Source organism: Wolffia australiana, chromosome 8 (assembly GCF_029677425.1).
Source record: "Wolffia australiana isolate 7733 chromosome 8, ASM2967742v1".
Taxonomy (NCBI): domain Eukaryota; kingdom Viridiplantae; phylum Streptophyta; class Magnoliopsida; order Alismatales; family Araceae; genus Wolffia; species Wolffia australiana.
The window spans coordinates 15,237,501-15,249,946 of NC_135842.1; the positions used below are offsets into that span (position 1 = coordinate 15,237,501).

The 12,446-nt window shown below is 39.2% G+C and overlaps 2 protein-coding genes across 3 annotated transcripts; both read left to right on the forward strand.

Moving 5' to 3' along the window:
* Nucleotides 1-600: 600 nt before the first annotated feature.
* Nucleotides 601-3,981, forward strand: LOC144706466 (putative serine/threonine-protein kinase WNK11). 2 transcript variants are annotated; one of them, XM_078579432.1, is made up of 4 exons: nucleotides 679-799; nucleotides 1,541-1,577; nucleotides 1,735-2,257; nucleotides 3,518-3,981. In XM_078579432.1, the coding sequence occupies exons 3-4, from the start codon at nucleotides 1,766-1,768 to the stop codon at nucleotides 3,893-3,895; spliced, it is 870 nt and encodes a 289-aa protein (XP_078435558.1). In that variant the 5' UTR covers nucleotides 679-799; nucleotides 1,541-1,577; nucleotides 1,735-1,765; the 3' UTR covers nucleotides 3,896-3,981. The 2 variants fall into 2 exon arrangements, with proteins under 2 accessions (XP_078435559.1, XP_078435558.1); XM_078579433.1 differs by lacking the exon at nucleotides 1,541-1,577 and having other exon boundaries at nucleotides 601-799.
* A 5,017-nt stretch (nucleotides 3,982-8,998) lies between these two features.
* On the forward strand, nucleotides 8,999-12,165 carry LOC144707040 (chlorophyll a-b binding protein of LHCII type I, chloroplastic). Its single transcript, XM_078580158.1, has 3 exons — nucleotides 8,999-9,223; nucleotides 10,225-10,570; nucleotides 11,724-12,165. Exons 1-3 carry the CDS (start codon nucleotides 9,081-9,083, stop codon nucleotides 12,027-12,029), a joined length of 795 nt encoding a protein of 264 aa, XP_078436284.1. The 5' UTR covers nucleotides 8,999-9,080; the 3' UTR covers nucleotides 12,030-12,165.
* The last annotated feature ends 281 nt before the right edge of the window (nucleotides 12,166-12,446 follow it).

Here is a 12,446-nt window from a genome sequence, read left to right on the forward strand (position 1 = left end):
AGTGTATCACCTCTAGTGGTGGAATTGTGGTACCTACTCTTTTACTTTTTCCTCTTTCTCCTGGTTTTTCTATTTCTCACCATATTTCATTTCCTTCTTCCCTTCTTCTTTAGTTCTTATTTACTTTTTTCTTGTTAAATTATTCTTCTCTTTTAACTTATTATTTTCATCCACCAAGATGGACTTTGTAAATTACTTTGCAATACACTTTTCCTTTTTCGAGAAGTCGATGCTGATATTTTTATTTTGACTTTTTTGACTTTGACTAGTCAACATTACTGGACCGGGACTACACCGTAACCAAACCAAACATTCGGTAAGGTTTAAACCCACACCACTCCCCTGCCTGATAGCACTAGGAATGGGTTGACCAATAAAAATAATATTTTTATTTATTAATAATATTTGGTCCCAGTCGCCGGACTGGATATTATTAATATCCAGACATTGGACGGCCTGTCCCGGTTCGGTCCGGTCAGACCTGCCCCAGTCCAAAATGTCAAACCCCAATTGTTATCCATAATTATTTTAATATCTAAAAAATAATTGTTCCCGCGTGTCTCTATTTATTTATTTAATGACGTGTGAAATAGGTTGGCAGGGGAGGTGACACCTGGCACGGAAAGTCAACGGTGGGAAACCGTTGGCGCTTTGGCGGTTCGAGAAGCCGTGATGACGTGGCGCCGGCAGATAGTATAAAAAGGGGAGGGTTGCTCTTGTTCTTGGGGGATTCGTGGTGCCCCCTTCCTCCCTTCCTCCGCGACGGTGGCGGAGGGGAGGCATCATGCTCGATCTCTAGGTGAGAATTTCTTCATTTCTCCATAATTTTATCTTATTTTTGTTCTTCTCGAAGGTGAATCGATCGAAATTTCGGCGTTTTTTTTCCATCAAGCGGTGCACATTTTGTACATTTGGTTTTGCATTTTCCTGTACGATTTCGGGCTTTGTATCATGCGCGATATCTAGGCATGGATTTCTTTTTTATCCATAATTTTATCTTATTTTTGTTCCTCTCGAAGGCGAATGGATCCATAATTTTATAATTTTCTCCAGAAATTTCGGCGTTTTTTTCCATCAAGCGTCGCTCTTTTTGCATATTTTGTTTTGCATTTGCCTGTACGATTTCTGGATTTGTATCATGCGCGATCTCTAGGTGAGGATTTCTTCTCTTCGTCAGGAATGCATCCTCTTTGTCTTCTTCGGGAAGGTAAACGGATCGAGAGTCTGGTTTTTCTTCATCTCGCAATGCAAATTTTGATTCACTTTTTCGGTTTTGCTTGAACGATTTCCGTAACTGAATTGCTCATCTTCTTAGCCGCGATCTGCTCTTTCATTTGAATCAGCGGCCAAGATCAACGATCCGAGGAACGTTCGCGGATTTCGTTCGCTGGTCTGACGATCGGCTTTTCCCCCGGATTTCCCGTCCAGAAATCCGAATCAATTTATTGCTTCGCTTTTTCTAGAACATCTTCTTCGCGATCTGCTCAAGACATTTCCAACAAGAAATTTGAATCAATTTTTTCGTTCTTGGTTTTGCTAGAACGAGATCTGATTCGTCGTCTTCGTCGCGATCCGAGGTACGGCCTATAATCTTGAGTTTGTCTTGAACGGCAAGTCTCGCGGACGGATAACGGAAAACGGGACGTAAAATTCGTCATCCGTCATCCATCATCCGTTCAGAACTCGTCCCGTCCTGTTCTGTCCTCAAACCCCGCTCTTGTCCGTCCCGTTCAGAGAACACCGTTTACGGAGATCGACGGTGGAGATGGCGCGATCGGAGGACAGCGACGGGGAGCCCTTCGCGGAGGTGGATCCGACGGGGCGGTACGGCCGCTACCCGAACCTTCTCGGATCCGGCGCCGTGAAGAAAGTCTACCGCGGATTCGATCAAGAGGAAGGGATCGAAGCGGCGTGGAACCAAGTCCGGCTGAGCAGCTTCGCGGACGACACTCCGGTGATCGATCGACTCTTCTCCGAGGTACGCTTGCTGCGCGCGCTCCGCCACGACAACGTGATCGGTCTCTACCACGCTTGGCTGGACGCGGAGCACGGAAGGTTGAACTTCATCACCGAGATTTGCACGTCCGGCAATCTCCGCGAGTACCGCAGACGGCACCGCAACGTGTCGCTCAAGGCGATCAAGAAATGGTGCCGCCAGATCTTGACCGGCCTCGAGTACCTTCACACGCAGCAGCCCTGCATCATCCACCGCGACCTCAACTGCAGTAATCTTTTCGTCAATGGAAACCTCGGCCAGGTAAGGAACGAAATCTCAAGTTATTTTCATAGTAATTTTAGTGGGTTTTGTAAAGTGGTACGAATCTCTCTCCCCATCTCTTAATTGCCGTCGCTCTCTATATATATGTATACGTATTTCTTCATCTTATCTATTTCTAGTCTCTAACTATGAATCCTTTTCTGTTTCTACTTGTATATATCTATCAGTACCTCTCTATCCAACTATTACACTCACCTTCTCTATCCTCATTCATCTCTGTATTTTAATTGTAATTTTAATGGGTTTTGTAAAGTGATATCAATCTCTCTCCCCAACTCCGTATTGACGTCTCTTTCTATATATATATACCTATCTCTTCATCTGTCTCTATTTCTATCTCTACAACTCGAGGTATATATCTCTCTCTCTCTCTCTCGTCTCTAACTATGAATCTTTTTTTTCTCTCTACTCGTCTCTAACTATGAATCTTTTTTTTCTCTCTCTACTCAATAACTATGAATCTTTTTCTATCTCTCTCTAGTCATTAACTATGAATCTCTTTCTCTATCTCTCTCTAGTCTCGAACTATCAATCTATAACTCTATCTTTCTCTATTCTCTTACTATGAATCTTTTTCTCAATCTATATCTCTATCTCCATTAGTACCTCTCTATCAAAGTACTTATTTCTCTATTTATAGCAGTCACTCTATCTCCATTTCTGTATATCCATATCTCTATATGTTTCAAGCTCGTTCCATACACTTCTCTAATCTCTCTCTCTAACTCTGATTCTCTAGATCCCTGGTTATCAATATAAATCTATACTTCTACCCATAGCTCTCTCTCTCTGTCTATCATAATTCCCCTTTCTCTTCTTATATCTGTTACTCTTTCATAATTTATCTCTTTCTCTCTATCTTTCAATCTTTATATATCTCTCTCTTCATATCTATACTCTCTCTCTATTTATGTATTAACCAATTTCCTTTGTCTATATTTCTATTTTTCTGTCTAGTCTCTATCTATAAATCTTCTCTGTATCTATTTTAAATCCACATATCTATCGATAACTCTCCCTCTCTCTCTCTCTCTGTATACATATATCTCTTTCTCTATCTGTATTCAATCTCTCCGTCTGGTCTCTGTCTGTAAATTTCCTTCTCTATTTATTGTATATCTACATATCTATCAATAGCTCTCTCTCTATATATTCAATTTCTCTCCATGCATCCATCTGTCTATGTATCTCTATCTCTATCTCTTTCTATCTATAGGTCTCTTAATCATCTTCTTGCAGGTGAAAATCGGGGACTTGGGCCTGGCGGCGATCGTGGAGGAGCAGAACTGTATGGCCCATTCAATGCTGGGGACGCCGGAGTTCATGGCGCCGGAGATTTACGAGGAGAATTACACCGAGAAGGTGGACATCTACTCCTTCGGGATGTGTGTGCTGGAAATGGTGACCATGGAAATTCCATACAAAGAGTGCGACAGCGTTGCCAAGATCTACAAGAAGGTAATCGCCGGGATTCCTCCGGCCGCCATGAACGACGTCAAAGACCCGGAAACCAAGGCTTTCATCAATCACTGCTTGGGGACCCCTGGGAACCGGCCCTCCGCTGCCGAGCTCCTCCGGGATCCCTTCTTCTACGATTTCGACGATGGTGTGGCCTGATCTTCCCCTTTCCATCCTCCTATATGGCGTTAATTCTTCGAGTAATTTATATGGAATGAGGCGACGGAAGATGCATTCCTGATTAACTTCCCGTGAGGAGCTGTTTATCTCAGCTCATCGTCATCGTCATCGTCATCGTCATCGTCATCGTCATCGTCATCGTCATCGTCATCGTCATCGTCATCGTCATCGTCATCGTCATCGTCATCATCTTAAACACATATTGACCCACTAGATTCTTTTCCTAGTTGATGGGCGGGTTTTCGGCTTTGACTTGTCACAGAATTCTGCGGAGATGGAGTGTGTGAAGAAGTGATGAGATACTCCAACAATTCTTCTCTATTATGGGAATGGAATGACAAAACCCGTCTCAAGGCTTTGTCGATGCCTAGAAACGAGATTTCGTCTCAATTACGACGTAACCAAATAAGGTCAGTGGAGGAGACGAGATAGGATAGAAAGCTTTAGAGGGAGTGGGAAGATTGTCGCCCTGAGGAGAGATTAGCGGCCTCCAGCTGCAGGGAAGAACTTCTGCACGACGAAGGGGACAGAGAGGTGAGCGAGAGCCAGCGATTCCAAGTTGCTGAAGGGAGAGAACAGGGTGGGAGACTCACGGTGTACCAGCTTTTTCCTTTTTCCCCAACCCCTAACACCCTTAAGTAAGGGTTGCTGTTGGGCTTGTGGGCTGCTTGGGCTTCTTGGGTCGCCGGTGCTAAAAAATGCGGCCCGGTATCATATTAAGAAGAGCCACTGGCTTGGCCTGACCTGGGTGAGTTTTTAAATTTTTCTTTGATTTACGTCTGTTTGATGCCTTATTTTAATCATCATCATCGTTGTCGACGTCGTCATCAAAGGGCAGAGAAGCATATCGGATCGATGAGTGATTTTATCAAGCTGGTTTCTAGTATTAGTTGCTGAATTGTATTTTTTATTCTCGACTATAGAGTCATGATCACTCTCTTTTATTTACTTTGAAGGAATCAATATTTGATGCCTCATTTTACATCAATATTTTCTCTGCTTTACATCTGTTTGATGCCTCATTTTAATCATCATCATCATCGTTGTTGATGTCGTCATCAAGGGGCGGAGAAGCGTCGGATTGATGAGTGATTTTATCAAGCTGGTTTCTAGTATTAGTTTCTGAATTATATTTTTTATTCTCGACTATAGAGTCATGATCACTCTCTTTTATTTACTTTGAAGGAATCAATATTTGATGCCTCATTTTACATCAATATTTTCTCTGCTTTACATCTGTTTGATGCCTCATTTTAATCATCATCATCGTTGTTGTTGGTGTCGTCTTGAGGAGGCGGAGAGATGTCGGAGGGCTGAGTGATATTATAAAGCTGGTTTCTAGTAGTAGTTTCTGAATTATATTTTTTATTCTCGACTATAGAGTCATGATCACTCTCTTTTATTTACTTTGAAGGAATCAATATTTGATGCCTCATTTTACATCAATATTTTCTCTGCTTTACATCTGTTTGATGCCTCATTTTAATCATCATCATCATCGTTGTTGACGTCGTCATCAAGGGGCGGAGAAGCGTCGGATTGATGAGTGATTTTATCAAGCTGGTTTCTAGTATTAGTTTCTGAATTATATTTTTTATTCTCGACTATAGAGTCATGATCACTCTCTTTTATTTACTTTGAAGGAATCAATATTTGATGCCTCATTTTACATCAATATTTTCTCTGCTTTACATCTGTTTGATGCCTCATTTTAATCATCATCATCATCGTTGTTGACGTCGTCATCAAGGGGCGGAGAAGCGTCGGATTGATGAGTGATTTTATCAAGCTGGTTTCTAGTATTAGTTTCTGAATTATATTTTTTATTCTCGACTATAGAGTCATGATCACTCTCTTTTATTTACTTTGAAGGAATCATTATTTATACACGTTATAATTATTATCTTTTAGACCTTCCACTGTATCATCTTTATGGATTTGTTTTAACTTTATGTCGACAAAGATAATGGCTTGAATTATAAGGGACGAATCAAAATTTTCTTTAGTGCACGTCAGATGAAATAATTTAGGAATATCACACAAGACACACTAAATATGAGAGTGTTTTTCGCCCTAAAGTATAGAGGGAAGGGCTTGTTTATGAAACTATCTCAGGTTTTAAATGTTTGGGAACAAATATTTTATCCTTTCATTAGGTAATATAATTGGGTGAAAATACAAACTTTGCGACAAATATTTTATACTTCACAGTGTATGAGAATGAAATGTTTTATGATATATCTGAGGGACTAAAGGATTATACTAGACAATGTCCACACCAGGGGGTGACCTGACATGCATTAATCATATATTTTATGAGGTGTTATGCTATGCATATTGGGACCTTACTACATACTGGTGGAGGAAACCTCAAGATAAAGTATGAGGAAGCCTAGAGTTTATTGAGTCAATAACATATATTAATCGTTACTGCGTAAACCTGATACTTGGTGGAAGATTTGACAATCAAAAAAAGATGAAATGATAGAAAGGATGTAATGTTGAGGATGACTTAATATCAAAGCAAGCAACTAGCACTGACTCATATTTTAGTTACTAGTTGATTATCTAGAGAGATGAATTTTAAGGAAAATGAACTTTAATTTACCATGATAATTCCTAACACTAAGGAAAATGACTTTCATTGCGAAAAAAAAAATGTTTATGAAGCCTAGGGAATGGCCTATTGATGATTTGGAATGTTTTCATCTTCGCGTGAATGGGTATATTGAACCATAATTGACCAGGTAAGGTTCAAATCACATACTATGTTCTTGGATATTATTCTTTATATCGTTTTTATTTGAGTTAAACTAAGTCAAGCTTACTTGATTAACGTTTGAGAAAACTTTTTAAGGCTCGATGCATTCTGAAAATTCATCCAAACAATGTATTAGGCCTTTTGAACCAAATGCCTTAACATTTAACCTAAAATTAAAATTTTAATGATTCAGTGTTTTCTCATTATTCCGCAACTGCATCATAGAAATTTATTTTTTTAATATTTACACTGTTGATTCCATTTAAAAAATAATGAAGTTTTAAAATGAATTATATATCTATCATATATCATATATCACTTGTGAATTGAGTTAAATAAATGTTCGTTTTAAAAGGGATCTCCTTAATTACATGGTATTTATCTGAAAGTAATGTTATAAAAAGTAAATAAATGGCAAACCCAAATATGTCTTCCATTACTAAAGAGGATATAGTGCTGGAGATGTATTTCGACTAGCCATTTGACTTCAAGAGAATAAATATATTTTCTATTTCAGACTAAGTAGAAAACATAAATGCTAAGTTAATTTGAAAAAGGGCAAATAAATCTACAAATCATTTATGGGATACAATGAAGTTAATTAGAGAATACAAAATACAATCAAGGATAGACATCATGAATCACACATAATGAAAGAGACTGAAATATGAGAAATTTTCAAATGAACTGATTTTCAATAATACAAATATCGACATTTAAACCATTACTAAAAGTTTAGTTCTTTTATGCTTTTAAGCAATGACAGTCTAGTTAAGCATCTTTCGTGTTCACTACTGATTCCTAGTCTCATTCTGACATTTTTTCCTCAATGCAAATCAAACAGGTTTAGATTTTTCGTTTGATGATATGAAAATATCAACCTGTTAGATTATCAAACAGATATTTATGGTTGAATTATGTTTTAAAAAATTATCTAAATAATAATGATTCTAGAAAAAATCTCATGCAATTGAAACCATCAAATGTTAATTATCCCATTAGCTGATGTTTCAATCATCTCAAAATCACCAATCGACACTTCTATCATCCACCTATAATGTAACAGCATGAATTGGGATAGATTTTTCTGTCAATATCTAATATTGTCATTACAAAAACAATATACAATCATGCGTAACAAGAAAAAATAGGAAAAATTCACTCAGTATTGATGATATCAACTGAGACAGTTTGTTATATTTTTATATTTTAATTATTTAACTCTTTGTAAATAAGCTCCTTAATCCAATATATATCTCTCTATAATATGAATTTGATGTCAGAAATATTGAGTGAATTTTCATTTTTAATTCTTGCTGAATAATATATATGAATAATCTAAAACACAAAACTAATTCACATCAGATGAGAACTCAGCAAAGCTTTCTAAGGATTCCAACCCCCCTAAGCAGACACAGAGAAGCATAATATCAAACAATCTAGGGCAATATAGTGTACAAGTTTTAAGCCAATTCAAGAATTGTTGTCCACAGACTATAAATAAATATATCTTAAGGCGGGTGATTCCCAAAACTGAGTCCAACCCACTTATGCCAATTCATAGAGCTAATCCAGAAAAAAATAAAACACCATATAATCCAGCAAATCTAATTCAACGAAATAGAAAAACCCTATCTAATCCACCCAAAAAAACAAGTAAATCTATCTTAGTATAATAATAAAACACAATCTAATCCACAAAAAAAACAAGGAAATCTGTTTCAGTATAACATGAAAAACACTATCTAATCCACAAAAAAACAAGCAAATCTGTTGCAGTATAATAGCAAAAAATACTATCGAATCCACACAAAAAAAAGTAAAATCTATTTCAAAATAATTAGAAAAAAAACACAATCTAGTCCCCCAAAAAAACAAGGAAATATGTTTCAGCATAAGAGGAAAAAACACTATCTAGTCCACCTAAAAAAAAACAAGTAAAATCTATTTCAAAATAATTAGAAAAAAAACACAAGCTAATCCCCAAAAAAAAGCAAGGAAATCTGTTTCAGTGTATGGGGAAAAACACTATCTAATCCACGAAAACCAAGTAAATCTATGTCAAAACAATTAGAGAAAAAAAACACAATCTAACCCACTAAAGAAAAACAAGTTTCCAAAGGGATACACCGAGTACCCCACAAGCCAGAAAATCGGCCACCTGTCAGACGACACCCCCTCGGCATCAAACCCACCAATCTCCAACGAGCAAGGGATACTGGGTCACTTTCCAACCAATGGGAAGACGCCACGTGGTGCTCTCCTGATCCAGTATCTCTTCTTTCCCATGCCGACGGAGGCAATAAGAAGCAGCTCCGCAGAGCAAATCTATCCATCTCCAGTGCACTGGTCCTCAGCGTGGTGTAGATTTCCATTTCCTTTTTCTTATCATTTTCGGTTTCAATGGCGGCCTCGGCTATTCAGAAGTCGGCCTTGGCGGGGCAGAGGGGTCTCAGGCAGAGGGACGAGCTCGTGCGCAAGGTGGGCGTCTCCGATGGCCGCGTCTCCATGCGCCGCACCGTCAAAGCCGCTCCCCAGAGCATCTGGTCTGCCCCCTCTTCTTCTTCCCCTCTCTTCTTCTTCTTTTCTCTCTTATTTCTCTTCGTCTTCTTCTCTCTCTCAATTCTCATCTTCTTCTTCTTCTTCTCTCTCTTAATCTCTCTTCTTCTTCTTCTTCTCTCTCTGAATCTCTCTTCTTCTTCTTCTTCTTCTTCTTCTTCTTCTCTCTCTGAATCTCTCTTCTTCTTCTTCATCTTCTTCTTCTTCTCTCTGTGAATCTCTCTTAATCTCTCTTCTTCCTCTCTGTCTCAATCTTTCTTCTTCTTCTTCTGCTTCCTCTCTCTCTCTCTCTCTCAATCTCTCTTCTTCTTCTCTCTCTTAATCTTTCTTCTTCTTCTTCTTCGTCTTCTTCTCTCTCAGTCTTCCTTCTTCTTCTTCTTGTTTTCTCTCTTAATCTCTCTTCTTCTTCTTCTTCTTCTTCTGTTTCTTCACTCTCTCTTAATCTTTTTTCTTCCTCTTCTTCCTCTTCTTCTTCTCTCTCTCTCTTAATCTCTCTTCTGCTTCCTCTTCTTCTTCTCTCTCTCTTAATCTCTCTTCTTCTTCTTCTTCTTCTCTCTCTCTTCTTCCTCTTCTTCTTCTCTGCCTCTTAATCTCTCTTCTTCTCCTTCTTCTCTCTCTTATTTCTCTTCTTCTTCTTTTTCTTCATCTTCTTCTTCCTCATCTTCATCATCTTCTTCTCTCTCTTATTTCTCTTCTTCTTCGTTTTCTTCATCTTCTTCTTCCTCATCTTCCTCATCTTCTTCTCTCTATTATTTCTCTTATTCTTATTCTTAGTCTTATTCTTCTTCTAACTTCTTATTCTTATTTTTCTTATTACTATTCTTCTTCTTCTTCTAACTTCTTATTCTTATTTTTCTTATTACTATTCTTCTTCTTCTTCATCTTCTCCTTCGTCTTGTTCTCGGGCTTCTTCTTCTTCTTCGTCGTCTTCAGCTTCTTCTTCTTCATCGGGCATCTTCTGACGGCGAGAGGCGCGTTGAATGGGCAGGTACGGTCCGGACAGGCCCAAGTTCCTGGGCCCTTTCTCGGAGCAAACGCCGTCGTACCTGACCGGCGAGTTCCCCGGCGACTACGGCTGGGACACGGCCGGGCTCTCGGCCGACCCGGAGACGTTCGCCAAGAACCGCGAGCTGGAGGTGATCCACGCCCGCTGGGCCATGCTCGGCGCCCTGGGCTGCATCTTCCCCGAGCTCCTCTCCAAGAACGGGGTCAAGTTCGGCGAGGCCGTCTGGTTCAAGGCCGGCTCGCAGATCTTCTCCGAGGGCGGCCTCGACTACCTCGGCAACCCCAACCTCATCCATGCACAGAGCATCCTCGCCATCTGGGCTACCCAGGTTCTGCTCCTCTTCTTCTTCATCCTCTTCATTTTTTTGAAACATCTTTTCATTTCTCTGTTTTTTCCTATCTGGGTTTGCTATTTTTTCCATGTTTCTTCTTCCTCTGATTTTCTGTCTTCTAATTTTCTACTTTGTTTTCTTGTGATTATTGGTTTATCTGTCATTTTATCATCTGATTTTTAGTTTTAAATTTTGTTGTTTTTCTCATTTTTTTATCACTTCAATTCTGCGTCTTTTCCTATCTGGGTATGCTATTTTTTCCATGTTTCTTCTTCCTCTGATTTTCTATCTTCTAAAATTCTGCCTTTTTCTGTGCTTTTATTTTTGGTTCTGCTCCTCCTCTTCTTCCTCTTCATATTTTCAAAACATTTTTTCATTTCTGTGTTTTGTCCTATCTGGGTTTGCTATTTTTTCCATGTTTCTTCTTCCACTGGTTTTCTATCTTCTCAAATTCTACCTTATTTGTTTTCGCCATGTTGTACTTTTTTAAGAAGATTCCCTTTGTGGTTTAATCTTCTGTTTTTTTTCGATCAATTTTGCTGTTCCACTGTGTTTATATTTTTTCTGCTTTTGTGTTTCTTTTAACTTTTAAATTGCTAACATTCTATCTTTTAATTTTTCAATATTTCTATTGATTTTTACATTTGATGATTTACTCTTCTATTGATGTTATTTTTAATTTTATAGCGTTTTCACTTTTTTACCGTTTTCTATTCTTCTGAAACTCTATTTTTAACTTTATTCATCTAATCTTCTATTTTCCTTATAAACATCTCCATTGTTTTTTCTGATATTTTTATTTAAATAATTGTTACTTTTCTACTGCTTTTATTTTATGACTTGGGTTCTACATTGTTTCTTACTCTATTGATGCCATTTTATATTTCTATTATTTATTGTTAAGTTTTAATTCTGTATTATTACTTTTATTACTTTTATTTTCTATTATTACTTTTAACTTTATATTTCTACTATTTTACTTTAAACAGTCCACCATTTTATTTAAAAATTTATTTTTCCATGCTTCTATTTTGATTGTTATTTATAACTATAAGAACTGGCTGATCACACTGCATGGTTGTAAAAGTGGGTGCATGAGATATACAGATGGTTGTGCATGAATGTGACACTGGCAATGCCACTTACTCAGGTAGTGCTGATGGGCTTCATTGAGGGCTACCGCGTGGGCGGCGGGCCGCTGGGTGAGGGACTTGACCCACTGTACCCCGGCGGCGCCTTCGACCCCCTTGGCCTTGCTGACGATCCCGAGGCCTTCGCTGAGCTCAAGGTGAAGGAGATCAAGAACGGCCGCCTGGCCATGTTCTCCATGTTCGGCTTCTTCGTGCAGGCCATCGTCACCGGCAAGGGGCCCCTGGAGAACCTCTCAGACCACCTTGCCGACCCGGTTGCCAACAACGCCTGGTCCTACGCCACCAACTTCGTCCCTGGCAACTGAGCTTGTCTCTCTGCCATGGCAGCGGCTTCTGCCTCGCGCCCTTGTGTCAATCATCTCTTTATCCCCTCGTGCACACCCTTCTCCAAGCTCTCATTGTAACACTACCATGATCACCAAGACTCTTTAGTTAATGTCATCAAGTCTCCCTGGTAGTTGGGTCATTGAGAGAGAGTGAGAGAGAGACGAGAGAGTAGGAGGGTGGGGAGAGAGGGAGAGGGGACAGGGAAGAGAGTTGGGGGTAGTGTTCACCCGTCCCGATACCAGTACCGGATGCCGGTATGGGGACAGATGCTGTACCGGATACCGGAAAGGCAATTTCTGGTATCCGGTTTTTTCAATATCCAGATATCGGATATCGGTATCGGATATTGGCTGCTACAGTGTCGATATCCGATACCGATATCCGTCCCGATTCGG

Coding starts and splice junctions, on each gene's coding strand:
- LOC144706466 (XM_078579433.1), top strand. CDS start 1,766: ATGGCGCGATCGGAGGACAGCGACGGGGAGCCCTTCGCGGAGGTGGAT. Junction 2,258..3,517: donor TCAATGGAAACCTCGGCCAG/GTAAGGAACGAA, acceptor ATCTTCTTGCAG/GTGAAAATCGGGGACTTGGG.
- LOC144707040 (XM_078580158.1), top strand. CDS start 9,081: ATGGCGGCCTCGGCTATTCAGAAGTCGGCCTTGGCGGGGCAGAGGGGT. Junction 9,224..10,224: donor GCCGCTCCCCAGAGCATCTG/GTCTGCCCCCTC, acceptor TTGAATGGGCAG/GTACGGTCCGGACAGGCCCA. Junction 10,571..11,723: donor TCGCCATCTGGGCTACCCAG/GTTCTGCTCCTC, acceptor CCACTTACTCAG/GTAGTGCTGATGGGCTTCAT.